This window comes from Pelodiscus sinensis, chromosome 8, assembly GCF_052426305.1.
Source record: "Pelodiscus sinensis isolate ZL-2025 chromosome 8, ASM5242630v1, whole genome shotgun sequence".
NCBI classification, from domain to species: Eukaryota; Metazoa; Chordata; order Testudines; family Trionychidae; genus Pelodiscus; species Pelodiscus sinensis.
In genome coordinates this window covers 21,640,542-21,656,194 of record NC_143059.1, presented here as the reverse complement: position 1 = coordinate 21,656,194, position 15,653 = coordinate 21,640,542, and the positions used below count along the sequence as shown (strand labels likewise).

Genomic DNA, 15,653 nt, shown 5'->3' with positions numbered 1-15,653 from the left:
GAATGAGTGAGTCTACTTCTGATGTATAAAGCTGCCGCATGGAGCTCAAGACACACTTTCACCCAACACTCAGTTTAGGATATAACTTGATTCTTTTTTCAGCAGATCAGCCTTCATTTAACTAAGCAATCTTCAACTCTCCACTGGGGCTGGAACTGCTCAGCAGTGTTCTGGGAATGCGGAATCGCAGAGGCAATTCTTGATGAAGAATTACCCCAGGACAATGAGTTCTTCATCTGTAATTGGAATGTGGCACATTTAGGTTTCATACTGATTAACTTTTTTTATCTGTTGCTTCAGTCAGGACTTCAAATAGTGGGAAAGACCTAAGGAAAACTAGTGAGAAGGAAAGCATGTATCATGTACTCATTTCAAAAGAATCAGAGTGTCTTACTGTAGTGTATGCATGCATGTCACGCCCATGAAAAATGTGAGATTTAGTCCTCTACAATGACAGTGGTATTTTGGCATCTCAAATTTTAGGCACAGGAGGATAGCTAGGGTAATGAATACTGAATTTTTCACACAGTACATATATGTATATAGTTTTATAGATAGAGTATTTCACTGGCAGAAAAAATGTGCAACATTATGGCTGAGAACTAGAAATTAAAGAGGATTTGTCCTAGCTCTTAACCAAATTCTTTAGCATGCAAGTCTGGCAGTCATCAGCTGCTCTTCCTTACATTCCTCCAATGTCAAAACTAAACCCTTCTCAGAACCTGCTCTCATTCTGAAAGAAAGAGAAGAGTCTTATTAAAATCCAAACTTATTCTAACGTTTTGATAAGAAAATGGATTTGAAAAAAGGGCTGTCAAGCAATTAAAATTAATCATAATTAATTGTGTGATTAAAATGTGATTAATTATGCTGTTAATAATAGAATACCATTTTTTCAGATGTTTTCCACATTTTCAAATATATTGGTTTCTATTATAACACAGAATGCAAAGTATATACAGTGCTCACTTTATTTTTGGCTACAGATATTTGCACTGTAAAAATGATAAAGAAAAGGAAGTATTTTTCAATTCACCTAATACAAGTACTGTACTACAATCTCTTTATCATGAAACAAACCTGAAAGAAAGTACAATCCCTTCCCCCAAATGTCTTGCCGTCTGAAACAAACGGGATCATTATACAAATGGGAATCCACAATTCGGTTTAGGTAGAAGAAAAATCATAAGGATGTAATATCTCATACTTTAAATTCTAGAGCAGTAACTAACTCGGGGTGGGCAGCAATTTTTGAAGGGGAGAGTCACTTTAAAAATTTTAGAAGTGTTCATGAGTCACTCCAGAAGGGGGCAGGCCTTGGGTGGAAGGGGCTGGGCTTTTAAAACAGAAACAAGTGAAAGGACTTGCGCCTCCCCTGCAGCTCCCAGGCAATGCAGCAAGGCCGGGTGCTGAGAGCCCTTTCCATTGCTTCTATTTAAAAGGCTCACACCTTAGCAGCCACTGGGGAGGTGTGAGCCCTTTAAATAGAATCAGTTGAAAGGACTCTCAGCTCCTGTCCCCCTAACGCATTGCCTCCTGGCAGGCATAAGCCCTTTAAATAGAAGCAAGTGAAAGGGCTCATGCCTCCCCGGCAGGTCCCAAGCAATACGCTAGTGGTGGGGCCGGGAGCTGTGAGACCTTTCAACTGCTTCTATTTAAAGGGCTCATGCCTTCCCTGCGGCTGCTAACGGCAGCTGCGGGGAAGGTGCGAGCCCTTTAAATAGAAGCAGTTGGAAGGCTCTCGCATGTCCCTGGCTCCCAGGCAGTGTGTTGAAGGGCAGGGCTGAGAACTGCCACGTGTGCCAGATAAAAGAGCTAGGCAGGCCAGATCCAGCCCACTGATAGGCTCTTCTCCAGCCTGAGCTAACTGCACAGCTACAGAAAGTAAAGGTTGAACCTCTCTTAATCTGGCACACTCTGATCTGGCAACATCTGTGGTCCGGCATGATTTTAGTCAGCTGGATGTCCACTTATCATGGGCGGGGCCAAGTTTCCTGCTGTCCCATAATGTTTGTTTACAGACATCAGTCCTGGCTTTCAGTCTTCTGTGCTGTTACTTAGCTCTAATTTACCCCTAAATGTCTTCTTACATCCCAGTAAGCAGTGGAAGTGTTGTAATGCTGCTAGACAATATTGATGTCCCATGGTCCGGCAAATTCTCTGGTTTGGCATCGCTTAGCTCCCAAAGTTGCCAGACGAGAGAGGTTCAACCTGTCCTTCATTGTTGAGCAGGAGTGTGGGCTGAGCTCACACTCTGGGCCACGTGGAAGGCGGATGCATACCGCTGGCGTTCCGTGGACCGCACTTTGAGAACTGCTGCACTAAAGGAAAGGCTTTAAAAGGAAACGAGAATGGGCATGTATACATTATATCAGTGGTTGGCAACCTGTGATGTGAAGGCTACATGCGGCTCATCAGGGTTCTGTGAGCAGCCCACAAACATTTTGTTTACCATAGCTTATGCACAATGTTGCCATACTCCGTTGGTTTCTGTCTTTGTCATTTTTCGGTGCTGGTACTAAAGTGACATGCACATAAAGCAAGGGCACGTGAAGTGAGGTGCGTAGTCATTGCATAACCTTGACTGTAAAAGCCACGTGGTCCCTCTTCATCTAATCAAAGTGTTGCTAAGGTTCAGTCGGTACACTCTGTAAAATCTAAGTATGCAAGCACGGCTTGCAAAGCTACCCTCTCCCAAGAGACCATCTGAAGATGTGGGTTGTGCCCACTAAAGCTCATGATACCATCTACATGTTTTGTTAGTGTTTAAAGTGCTACTAGTTTATTTGTTTTTTTTTAGTTTATTCTGTTAGGGTATGTCTACACTACAAAGTTAGTTCGAACTAACTTTCATAGGCGCTACACTAGCGCTCCGTTAGTTCGAACTTAATTCGAACTAACGGAGCGCTTAGTTCGAACTAGGTAAACCTCATTCCACGAGGATTAAGCCTAGTTCGAACTTACTAGTTCGAATTAAGGGCTGTGTAGACCCTTAATTCGAACTAGTGGGAGGCTAGCCCTTCCCAGCTTTCCCTGGTGGCCACTCTGGCCAACACCAGGCAAACTTGTCTGCCCCCCTCCCGGCCCCGGACCCCTTAAAGGGCCACGGGCTGGCTACACAATTTGTGCCAGTTGCAAGGCTGCCAGCACCCGTGCCAGCACACCCTGCACCTGACACCCATGAACCAGCCACCCAATGCCACCCAGCCCTCCCCCTCTTCCCAGGACCAACCTGGCGGCTCCCAGGAGCCTGCCCGGGGCCGCAAGAGGCGGGAGCCCGCATGGTCTAGTGCGGAGATCGTGGACCTCATCGAGGTTTGGGGGGTAACATCCAATGTCCACGATCTCCGCACTAGCCACAGGAACGCGGCTGTCTACGGCCGCATGGCTGACAGGCTGGCCGCCAGGGGCCATCAGCGCAGCCGGGAGCAGGTGCACTGGAAAATCAAGGATCTGCGGCAGTCCTACTCCCGGGCCTGCCTGCCAGGGGCCGACCCGGAGGCCTGCCCCCACTTTCACGCCCTGGACCGCCTCCTGGGGGCTCATGCCATCCCTGCCCCCCGGGACGTGATAGACCCCGGGGCAGAGGGACCGCTGCAAGAGACCGAGGAGGAGGAGGAGGGCTCTGAGAGCCAGGAGCCTGCCGGCAACCTGCCCGGGACCCCCTAATGCCCTGCCAGAACCTGTTTCAGCCGCCCTTAAATGCCCTCCTGCATCCAATCAGTGTGGACGCGCTAGTTCGAATTAGCAAAACACTAATTCAAACTAGTTTTTAGTTCTAGATGCGTTAGTTCGAATTAGCGCTGTAGTGTAGACGTACCCTTACAGACTAACTCAGCTACCCCTCTGAACAGCTTGATTACACTTGGTCTTGTGGCCCATTGAGATGAAGGAGGGCTACTCAAGCAGCCCACTCACTAGCCGAGGTTGCCCATCACTGCGTTATATGCTTCTAGAGCTGTTTATATTATTGCTGATTCTTCTATGTGTATGTCTGTCACAGGGTACACCCCTGGCATGGGTGGCATCCTCCCCCCCCCCCCATATAAAGTCCATGCCCCTCTATCAGGGGAAATACGCCCAGAGAAGCCTCTCTGGGACCAGGGGTTGATTATCCAGGGAAAGGAAAATAGGTGGTAGGGGGACCCGGGCCCTCCCTCCCCACCGGGTCCCAGCCCAGGGCCCTTGAGGCAGGCAGGGCTCTTTCTGTCTTTATACCCAGGCTCTGCTGGGAGCATGCCCAGCAGGGCTGGAGGGGTGGGGCCTTCTCAGCCAGCTGGGCCTGGGCTACCCCCTGCCCTCTAGTGTGGGGCCTATCTACCCCATCTCACATCTTCCCCCTTAAATGGATGGTTACATTCTGATTTGACCGGGTTTCCTCCTCTCCTACCCGGGAAAAGAAATCTGCATTCACCTGAGCCTTACCTGAGCAGTGAGCCACTTGGCTGCAGCGATAAGTACCAGCGCATTATCCCGGGGTTGGTTTCCTTCATGCTGAGCAGCCACCTCAAAGGGGCGAGGTCGGTTACCAGTTGGAAGTGGCTACCCAATAGGTAGTACCGGAGAGCGTCTATGGCCCATTTTACTGTCAGCACCTCCTTTTCAATTGTGGAGTACTTCTGCTCCCGTGGGAAGAGTTTCTGGCTCAAATAGAGTACCGGGTGCTCTTCCTCGCCCACTTCTTGGGCTAGTACGGCTCCTAGCCCCCTCTCGGAGGCATCTGTCTGGAGGATAAAGTCCTTAGAAACGTCTGGGGGAAACAACACTGGTTCTTCCATCAGATGTCTTTTCAATGTTTGGAAAGCCCCCTCATGTTCCTGTGTCCATTGTAACTTTGTCGGCATGGAATTCCTGGTCAGGTCCGATAGCGGCGCCGCCAGTGCTGAAAACTCGGGTATGAATCGGCAATAATATCCCACCAGTCCCAGAAATTGCCGAACCTGCCTCTTTGTCGTTGACCTTTTCCACTCCTGGAGGGCCTGGACCTTGTCGACTAAGGGTCTCAAAGTCCCTTTCCCCACCGTATATCCCAGATAAATCACCTCCCTCCGTCCCAAGTGACATTTTCCGGGGTTCGCTGTGAGGTTCGCTTCCTCCAGGGTCTTTAGTACCGCTTCCAGGTTTTGGAGGTGTTCCAGCCACATGTGGCTGTAGACCACTGTCATCTATGTATGCAGTGGCATATAGCAGATGAGGGCGTAATAGCTGGTCTACTAAGCGCTGGAAAGTGGCGGCTGCCCCATGTAGGCTGAAGGGCATAGTGATGAATTGGTATAGCCCGAACGAGGTGGGGAAGGCAGTCTTTTCCTTGGAGGCAGGGGTCAGTGGAATCTGCCAGTACCCTTTTTTAAGTCCAGCGTGGAGAGGTACCGTGCTTTCCCTAGCCTCTCTAGTAACTCATCCACGCATAGCATGGGATACACATCAAACCGTGATATGGCATTGACCTTCTGAAAGTCAATACAAAATCACATTGATCCATCGGGTTTTGGGATGAGTACGATGGGGCTGCACCACTCACTGCATGAGTCCTTGATTACTTCCATCTCCAGCATCACCTGGAGTTCTTTCTGCACGGACTTCCACATTTTCCTAGTTAGTGGACGGTGCTGGTCCCGAACTTTATGGCCCAGCATCACGCGAGTCCGGCCTGGCTGGGTAGACAAGACGTGGGCGTACCTCTGGCCTAAGCGGAGTAGCCCCTCTTTCCGGGCAGGGCTCAGTTTTCCTCCCAGGGTGACCGGTCGTTTAGAGGCGGGGTCGATGGCCAACAGCCCCAAGTCGTTGTCAGGTGGGCAGGGAGTGATCACGAGTCCTTCCTGCGACTTCCATTTTTTCAGCAAGTTCACGTGATATACCTGCACTCCCTTCTTCCTCCCCGTCAATCTCACCTCGTAATCGATGGGCCCCATTCTGCACACCACCTCAAATGGTCCTTGCCATTTGGCTATTAGCTTTCACTCTTGCGATGGTAAGAGTAGGAGCACCCGATCGCCAGGCTCGAACGTCTGTAGTTTTGTCCCTCTGTTGTAGTACCAGGCTTGAGTCTCCTGAGCCTGTAGGAAGTTGGTCCGTGCAAACTCCCCTAACTTCTGCAAGAGTTCCCTCAATTGCAACACATAGCAGACCATCCCCATCACCTGGGACTCCTGCTCCTCCCAGTCCTCTCTCAGGAGGTCAAGGATCCCCCGGGGTTGCTGCCTGTAGAGGAGCTCAAAAGGGGAGAAATCTGTTGATGCTTGTGGTACTTCCCGCACCGCGAAAAGCAAGGCCGGGAGAATTTTGTCCCAACCCCAGGGATCCTCTTCTACAAATGTGCGGAGCATTGATTTCAGTGTCCAATTAAAATGCTGTACCAATCCATCTGTTTGGGGATGGTATATGGTTGTTCGCAGGGCTCGGATGTTTAACAGCCGGCATAGCTCTGCCATTAATTTGGACGAGACATGGGTGCCCTGATCAGTAAGTATCTCCTTTGGTATCCGCAATCTGGAGAACACCTTGAGGAGCTCCGTAGCTATGGTAGCGGCTGTTGTGTTCCGTAACGGCACTGCCTCAGGGTACCTTGTGGCATAATCCACTATAACTAGGATATATTGGCACCCTGAGCTAGCCTTCTTGAGAGGCCCCACCAAGTCCAACCCGATCCGCTCAAAGGGGACTCCTACCACTGGCAGGGCCACCAGTGGGGCCTTGGGTACTCCTTTTGGATTGGTGTGCTGTCATTCAAGGCAGGATTCACAGAACTCCTGTACCTCCCGGTGGATCCCTGGCCAAAAAAATCTCGGCCACCTGCTGTAGGGTTTTCTCGTGACCCAAGTATCTGGCCCAGGGGTTGGCATGGCTCAACTGCAGCACCCCCTTTCACTACCTAGAGGGAACTAGCAGCTGCGCAAATTCTTCGTCTGTCGGTGGGTCTCGGACCACCTGGTAGAGCCTGTCATTTTGGATCTCAAACCTCGGTCCTTGCTGCCCCCATTCGCCTCTTGGCTCCTTATCCTCTGTCTCTTGGACTTGCTCCCAGGCTCGACTTAGCATGAGGTCCTCTCTCTGGTCTCACAGAAAATCCTCTCTGGCACCCAGCCACTCTGTCTCTTTCCTGTCTACCGGTGGCCTCTGGGGTCCTGCTGGGCCCGATGTCCCGGCTTTGACTCCCGATTCTTCATCAGGTTCTGGGGTGTCGCCCTGGGCTGCCACCGTCCCTCCTTGGGGCTGCTTTCCTATTCCGGACAGCTCCCGCTGGCCTCAGTCTTGGATCAACTGGGTACGCCAGTTGGGGGGCTAGCCCCACCTGGCAAATCTTTTCCTCGCAGGAGTCTGCTGTCCATACCCAAGCCATTGGGTATGACCTTTTATCCCCATGCGCACACTGCAGCATGACCAGACCCCCTGTGGGTTCGGGTCCGTCACCAGGTTCTCCTGTACCAGGATCTGGCTACACCTGGAGTCTATTAGGGCCCTGACAAGGGTCTCTTCCACCTGTACCTCTGTCACGGCCTTTGTCGGCTCACTTCCCCGAGCCTGGTGACCCACAGTCGATACCTGGGTGTATCCACTGTCCGCCATTGCTCCTGTTGGGCTCACCACAATTCCGCCAGCTTCTGGAACAGCTGCCGTTGTTGCTCCAGTTGTTGAACGGTCCATTGCTGCAAAATCTGGCTCAGTTGCAGGAGCTGCTCCCGTTGTCTCTCAGCCATCCCTTCTACCCCTTTCACGGGTTCCATCTCGCCCTCTTTAACTCTTTTTTTAACCCTCCTATCGCACTCACATCACCATGCCTCCCCTAGGTTCAGGGGTGATCTGGTGCCCATGTTCTCCTCCAACCTGTCACGGGGTACGTTGACATTGTCACATTCTGTAAAATATTCCTGTAAGACATAATGACACACTGAGACCTAGGAATTGCCATAATGAATCAGACTTGTTATTCGTATAGTTCCAATATGCTACCTCCAACAATACCCAGCATCATATGCTTCAGAGGAAGTTACTTCTGACCATACCCAGGTAGAATTCCCAGAATACCTCTGACATTACTCAGAGGAAGTTACCTCCAACAATACCCAGCATCACATGCTTCAGAGGAAGTTACAAAGCACTCTGCAGTATGCACTTTAAAAGGTGTTTCAGATTTTGTACTACAGCAAATGTCTTCATTAGTTCCCTGGTTTACTATTCTATCTGAAAAACTAAGATATAGAAAATCAAACAAATAAAAATACTGTGATGAGACAACAGCTGATGTGAGTTTACTAAAGAATTAAAAATCATAGGGTTGGTGTCTGGACCATTTGCTGATACCAGAGTTTTAGAATGAATAAGCTGCACCAAAGCTGCACGTGTTATGAAGCTTTATTTTATCTTTGGATTCTGGAATCAAATATAAATAACTCAGGTTTCACTTGTCTGTTTATATATTGTCACTAGAAACCCTAATTGAAAGTTTGCTTGAACTTTAGTCTCCCATCAGTTTATGCTCATAACTGCTATGAATGTATTTTTACTTATGGGAAAAGAAGCCATTAGTATGTCACAGCTGGGGAGGGTTTATTCACTACTGACCTGATTCTTCACTGAAGTCAACGCTTCTCTGCATTCATTAATCCAGTTTACTAACTGGACGAATTGGGTCAGTAGAGAATGACTCCCAAAGGGGATGTACACACAGCCTCTACCTTTGTACCAGCCCAGAAAGAGCAGCTGAACTTTGATATTTCACAAGCTACTCTGTTTCAGTAGGCCTCTTACTTTCCATAGTTTTGCTCTTCTCACTATCTTGAGCACAGCTGTGTAATATCATGTTTTTAAAATCGTCTGTGCTCTTGGTCAGTAATTTGAATCACTTGATTTAAATGTGGTTTTGTCCAATAGCATGGTCTTCTTTTTGTTGAAAATAAATAGTGTGTGTGTGTGCGTGAGTGAGTATAAATACACATATATACAAAATATTTCAGAGTGTAAGTAACATGTCATGTCACAGTTCTCATATGCTACGTCTACACTATGAGTTTGCTTGGCAAAAAATATGCTAATGAGGGGCTCATTTACATGAGCCGCAATCTCATTTGCATATATTCTGCCGATCCATTTTTTCACTGGGTTTTTTTTGCGCAAAAACAAGCAGTGTGGAGGTTTTCTTTTTGCTCGAAAACCCCAGCGAATAAATGGATTGGCAGAAAATATGCAACTGAGATTGCGACTCATGCAAATAAGCCCCTCATTAGCATATTTTTTGCCGAGAAAACTCATAGTGTAAACGTAACCATACTGCATTTTAATTCTGCTCCTGCATTTGTGTCAATAGGAGTTTTGCAAAGATGACACGATGTTGGACCTGTCTGACTATATGGTATATAAAAATATCTTTTTTACTTAATTATGATTGTTCTTTAAATACAAACTCTGCCATGAGTTTATTGATGATAGAATCAGAAACTAAAGCAGTATTTTCTTCTGTGTTATGCAATTTAGTTTTATTTGCCATAACATGACCAGAAAAAAACAAACTGGCTGTATATTTATTGTTTTATCTTTGTTTTCCCAGGTCCCCCAGACTCTCCTAGAGCCTGGTTTTCAGATATATTCACTATATTTCCCCTATACCTGGGCTTTAAAGTGGTCACATTACATTTACACTCACCTTCAAGCCATTGCCCAGAATGATATAAAGCAGCTTTACAGTAAATGAGATTCAAACCCTTGAGTTTTCAATTTGTGGACTTCATGGACCATGATATAGAGAACCCACCAAAGCATGAAGAACATCTGAGCTGCGTGTAGTTAAAAGTATCTGTGAATGTGTTATACATTTGTCCTCAATGGGCAGCAAAGTAGCATACTATTGTGCTGGTGACCATAAGTCATGAACAAAAATTAAAATATATGTTGAATATTTATAGCATATTGTTGCTTTTTAAAAGGGCAGATTGCTGTGAATCAGTTTTGTTTTATCTTCATTGCCTTGCCAAATGAAGCTCAGAAAAGGTCTTTAGGACAGTGGTTCACCTTTGCATAGTCTTTCTAGTCTTCTGTTCTCCTAGGGTACATCTACACTTGCTCCCTAGTTCAAACTAGGGATGCAAATGTAGCCGACCAAAAAATGAGTAGTAACATTAGTTCGAACCAAGGGGTTTGATTCGAATTAACGCGTTCTGGAGCACACTTCCTGGTTCTAATCAGCTGGCGAGCAGAATAGCGCACGGGCGAGATTATGCTAATGTAGTGCAGGATATTTAAATCCCCGCTTCATTAGCTATTTCGGTTAGCTACATTTGCATCCCTAGTTTGAACTAGGGAGGAAGTGTAGACGTACCCCTAGGGAAACCAAGCTGTGTTTGGGTCAGCAGTGGCTGGGAAGCAGCCTTAATCTATGAATGAATGCTGAAGTAATAAAAGAGAATCATCTGAATGTGTACTTTATATGCTTTCTCTCCCACAGAATGATATCACTCCATTGCATGTTGCATCAAAGAGAGGAAATGCTAATATGGTCAAACTGCTACTTGATCGAGGAGCTAAAATCGATGCCAAAACAAGGGTAAGATTAAATGTGAATGATATGGATGGTATTATTTATAGGTTTATCCTTTTGGCATGTATGTTTGGAAATAAAAGAAAACATTCATTTATGTGCCAAGGTTTGGTGAGAGTAGAGAATTATCTTTGATTTATACAGTCACTGCAGGTGGGCACTAATATTTTACCTCTCATTCAAATAATGTTCAAAACACCTTGCTAGTTAAAACTGAGAACTAACTTCCATGCAAACAAAGCAATACCTGTCTTGTCTCTGATGTCTCATGAAGCCTACTGCTAGGTGGATCATTTGGAGGCATGAATTACACCTACTAGTGATTAAACCCTGATAGCGTGGTATTCAGTTTATAGATGCACCCCAGAATTTGAGCAGTGAAGGAGCCCCATCTCCTGTAACTTTCCCAGCCTCCATAACTGGAATAGGATGGCTTCTCCATGTGCTCCTAAAACACGCAAGGGAGAATTTTCAGCTTCCTCCTTTTGCCTGCAAAAATCTTTATTATGGGGACCTTCTCTCCACGCGTTTTTTAATAGAAATCTTCCCTCCCTCCCTGATGCCCAGGAGTGAAATGTGCTGAGTTAACATCCCTGAAGTATGGAATCTTTCCATTATCCATTGAACATGTAAAGTGCAGACACAGTATTGTCGATTTGTCTCATCTGTGCCTACGAAGGGCTACTTCATAGAAAGAGAGAGTCATTCGCCTTCATGTGCCATTCAGTGCTTTGCTGAACTTGCCAGCAAGGGTGCCAGAAGTAGCTGTGGTTTTTGTACAGTAGACACTTGTCCAGTAGTGATATAGACTGATGTAGGCATCAGATCATGTAGATATATATCACAGAACAACAATCAGATGATAATCACTGTATTTGAAAACTTGGGTAAGGCAGGTGCTTGGATATTTTATTTATTGAACTAGCAAGAAGTAACTTACAAAGTAAACTCTGCACTGATGCTGCTGCAGTTCCTGGATGTATTCTCTGCCTCACTCTCCGTGGGTGCTTATATGCGTGCATGAGAGGGGATCTCTGAGAGCCAAGGGGAAGTGTATCAGCAGTGTGACCTGCAAAATGTTTGACAGTTTTCTTTTTCTTGCAGAAACATTAACCCATTATTGTCCACTATTCCTTTTTCATATTTTTAATTCCTCACTGAAAAAAGTCAAACTAGCACAGTGATTTAACTCATCTTTGATGTAGTTATTACAGTATCAACAGCTGCCAAGTATGCATATTTTTGTATATTTTAATTGTCTTTGAGATCTACTGTAAAGCATGTCTTCAGGTAACTGTTCATTCTCTGTCATGTATACAGAAAGATGATCAATTCATTAAGTTTTTGTTCTTCTTGAATATCTGCTCTCACTTCAGACTTCTTTCCAAATGCTTATTTCCCTTCTCAGTTGCATTCTCCGTTACTGTTAGCAGATGCTTGATTTCTCCATGAAATGTTTCCACTTTCTCTCATCAGTGAATACAAATGAGGAGATAATTCTTTATCAGTGTAGCTTGTTAAAGCTAATGTCCATCTCACTATATTCTACTAGAGTAGTTGTGTGTTTTTTTAACCGTGGTAAATGTTATGTGCCTCTGTTATAATTTTGTATCTGTTTTTCAGTAGGTTCGAAGGCACCGTTGGTGTCCCAACAGGTTTCCTGCTCTGTCAGTGATGATAAATGTTTGGCTTCATGCATTTTCATACAGTCTGTCTGTATATCATACCAGCTCTGTTCAGATAGCTAGCATAATAGACTTCAAGAAAGCTCCCAAAGACCATAGACTCAGATAAAATATGAAGCCATCTGAGTCGTGTTTATTGTCAAATGAAGTACAGTAATAGTTGCCAGTAGATAGACTCCCAACTGAACCACTACACATACATACCCCCTGACAATGGATTTGACTCAGTCAATAGTATGGATTTCATTGTTGTCCCCTAGGCCAACCAAAGAGTTATGTTGTGGTACCCCCATTTTTGTAGTCTGAGACAAACATTCTATGATACACACCTTACACATCATCTTACACGTTAGACTATGTCTAGATTACATCCCTCTGTCAACAGAGGGATGTAAATGAGACACTTCGAAAGTGCAAATGAAGTGGGGATTTAAATATCCCATGCTTGGTTTGCATAATCGCATCACGGCGCTCTTTCGAACAAGTGCCATTTTGAAAGTAAAACTGCGGTCTGAACTTGAGGTTTACAGGATCTTTTGAAAAAGCCTGCTGTTTTTGAAAGAACCACGTCTAGACATTCAAAATGGCGCTTGTTTGTGCATGCAAAGTCATTACCAGATATGGCAGTGGAATGTGGGGAAGGTTTAAGAACAGTCCATCTAACAGCTTTAGCTACATCTAGGGGAAAGAGTCCACCAAAAAAAGAACTAGTTTAAAAAAAAAAGGAAGCGGGACTGTTACCTCTCATCAGCATTAGAAGCACAGCCTATCTGAAACACAAAAAGAAGCCAACAGAGAGCATCAAAATGAGACTTCAACATGCCAAAACCAAGGCGCAGCAAGCAAGCAGATATTGTGCAAATCATTACTGCATCAAGCCCTGTGAAGAGATACAGACAACCTCAGACACAGGGCACCTCAAAGTCATGTCTGACAGCCTGAGGAAATCTCTAGATCCTCCTGTTAACAAATGACACACTGGTGAAATCATTACAAATTAAGGCAAGCAGTTGTCTCATTGGATTGAATATTATTCATCACTATATGCACAAGAAAGAAACATCTCCAGTGAATCGCTGGACCAAATACCAACTCTACTGGTTATGCCAGAACTAGATGTGGAGCCCACCGTTAAAGAGCTAAGCCAGATGATTGATTTGCTATCAAGTTCCCAGCGGAAATCCTCACATGCAGGAAAGATATCTTCATCAACTGCTATTTAAATGCTGGTAAAAGGGTGAGATACTACAAAAGATATGTGACACAAACATCACCACTTTTTGTATAAAAATAAAGGTGAAAAGAATGACTGCAGCTACTGGGTAGCTCACTATTAAGCGTACTAGGACGAGCTTTCATAAAAAACATCTTAGTGCACTTATAACAGCCGGCAAATCATATCTACCCTGAATGATGGTGAGGATCAACTATAGACATTATTTTTTCTTTGTGTTGATTCCAAGAAAGATGCAGAGAGTAAAACTGATCATTGTACATCACCTTTGAGGACGTAACCAAAGCATGCAGCACAGTCAGCAGAACAGTTCTATTTGCAGTACTAGAAAAATAGAATGCCCACCATCCTTGTTAACTCATATACCTTCATTCCACAAGACAAGAGCAACTCCAGTTTGATGGATTCACTCCAAATAGCTTTGAGATGGAAAGGAAAGTGAAGCGAAGAAGAGTTCTTGCCCTTACATGCATTGGAATCTTTTTTCAGTACTCTTGAACTGTGCATTTAAGGACATGAGTGTATCTTCATATAAGAGTGCATGGAAACTTTTTCAACCTGTCCCAACTTAGGTCAAAGATGAACGTAAATAGATGTTAATCAGAGAATTTCTGTTCACGGATGATCTGCTGTCATGGTCCACAAAGATTTACTACTAGTACTTACGGATTGACTTTCAAGTGACTTTCAGGCATTTGTTCTCAGTATTAGCATCAAAAAAATAGTTGTATTAGAACAGGGGATTCCACAAGATCCTTTAATTATCTTAAATGCAAACAGCTGGAAATAGTCTAAAAGTTCAGCTATTTAGGTTCTACAGCAGGGGTACTCAACATGCAGCCCGCGGCCCATTTGTTTGCGGCCTGCGGTGCAGTTTGGGTTTATGCAGGACTCAACACGTGGCCCGTGGGTGGGATCCTTTGCCCATGGCCTCCACTGGGAACATGCTCCACAATGGCGAGGTGTCTCCCAGGCTGGGTGAGCACTGAAAGACGCAAGTTAACGGGCTGGCTGGAACAGACAGGTATAGGGTATCAACATTTCTAGCCTGGGGGTGCTGGGAGCGCCAGATCATTGTATAAAGTGGTGGCTGCTTAGCTCGTGGGCAGAGCCTGAGAGGTACTGACTGGCCCACGCTGGGCACGTTTGGGTCCAGCACTGTGGCCAGGCAGTCCTGCCTCTCTCCCTCACAGAGCAAAGGACGTCAGCCCTGTTGGGAATCCAGGATGGGGCTCCTGGGCACCTGTCCTTTTTTGCCACTCATGTCCAGCCTGACTCATCCAGCTCCCCACGCACCTCAGGTTGGAGCACTCTGGCTTGGAAACTTTTTTACAGTAAAATCACCCCAAGAAATGCACAACATGAAGCTTCAAGCTAAACACCCAAAACACTGCGTGAAGGGTTGACTCACTGCCATGGCGCCATCAGCCAGCTGTCCTAGGAATTAGCTCTTCTTGCCTTGCTGGGTGCCTTTCTCTAAGTGGTGTCACCCCATGTTTCCAGTAGTGCCCACACCAGTATCCGAGCCCCGCTTCCGGGGTTGTTGTTCACTCTGCTCACACCCCCAGGATCCTCTTTTTCCCAGAGTACCCTATTCTCCTCCTTAGGCACTGCAGCCTGGTAACTTGCTTGGCCAGAGCTCCCCTAGCCCTGCCTTGTCTCCCCAGCACTTCTCTAGCTCCAGGAAGCCACCTGCTTCCCTAACAGCCAGGCTCTCACTGCTCTTCCTCCTCCACAGCAGACCCTTATATAGCTCCCGGATTTTTTTATGGGACAAGGCAATATGTCAGGTTTACTGACAGTACACTATAAAATTAGCATATGCATTTATTTTTCAAACACACACACACATACATGTTCTGCAGCTGGTATTAAAATTACCAGTTTTATAGTAACTTGAGCAGGGCTGACCTTAACATGAGGCAAACTGAAGCAGCCACCTCAGGTGCCAGTCTGGGGAGGGGAGGGGGGCGCCACTAGGACCCAGGGTGTAGAAAATTGTGTCTGCTGCTGGTGCAGATGTATTCTCTCTGCTCTAGATGCACAGAGATGGTGGAGTGCTTTGCTGGAGGAAGGAGGGCACAAGAGATGTAACAGGCAGGCAGGAGAAAAGGTGAGAGGGAATAACAGAAAGCAGCAGGAGCTACAGGGAGAGAGAGGCGGAGGAATTTGGATGTACCTCTCTAGCACCCCCAGGAGGCCT

General features: G+C 46.1%; 1 protein-coding gene across 31 annotated transcripts in view; it reads left to right on the top strand.

Annotated features, from left to right (window-relative positions):
• ANK3 (ankyrin 3) overlaps nucleotides 1–15,653 on the top strand; it is a 639,900-nt gene that overhangs the window by 425,482 nt on the left and 198,765 nt on the right. For all 31 annotated transcript variants that reach the window (XM_089780093.1, XM_089780092.1, XM_089780089.1 and 28 more), the window contains one exon: nucleotides 10,439–10,537. In XM_089780093.1, the coding sequence (XP_089636219.1) occupies nucleotides 10,439–10,537 (99 nt within the window). The remainder of the gene's footprint in view (nucleotides 1–10,438; nucleotides 10,538–15,653) is intronic.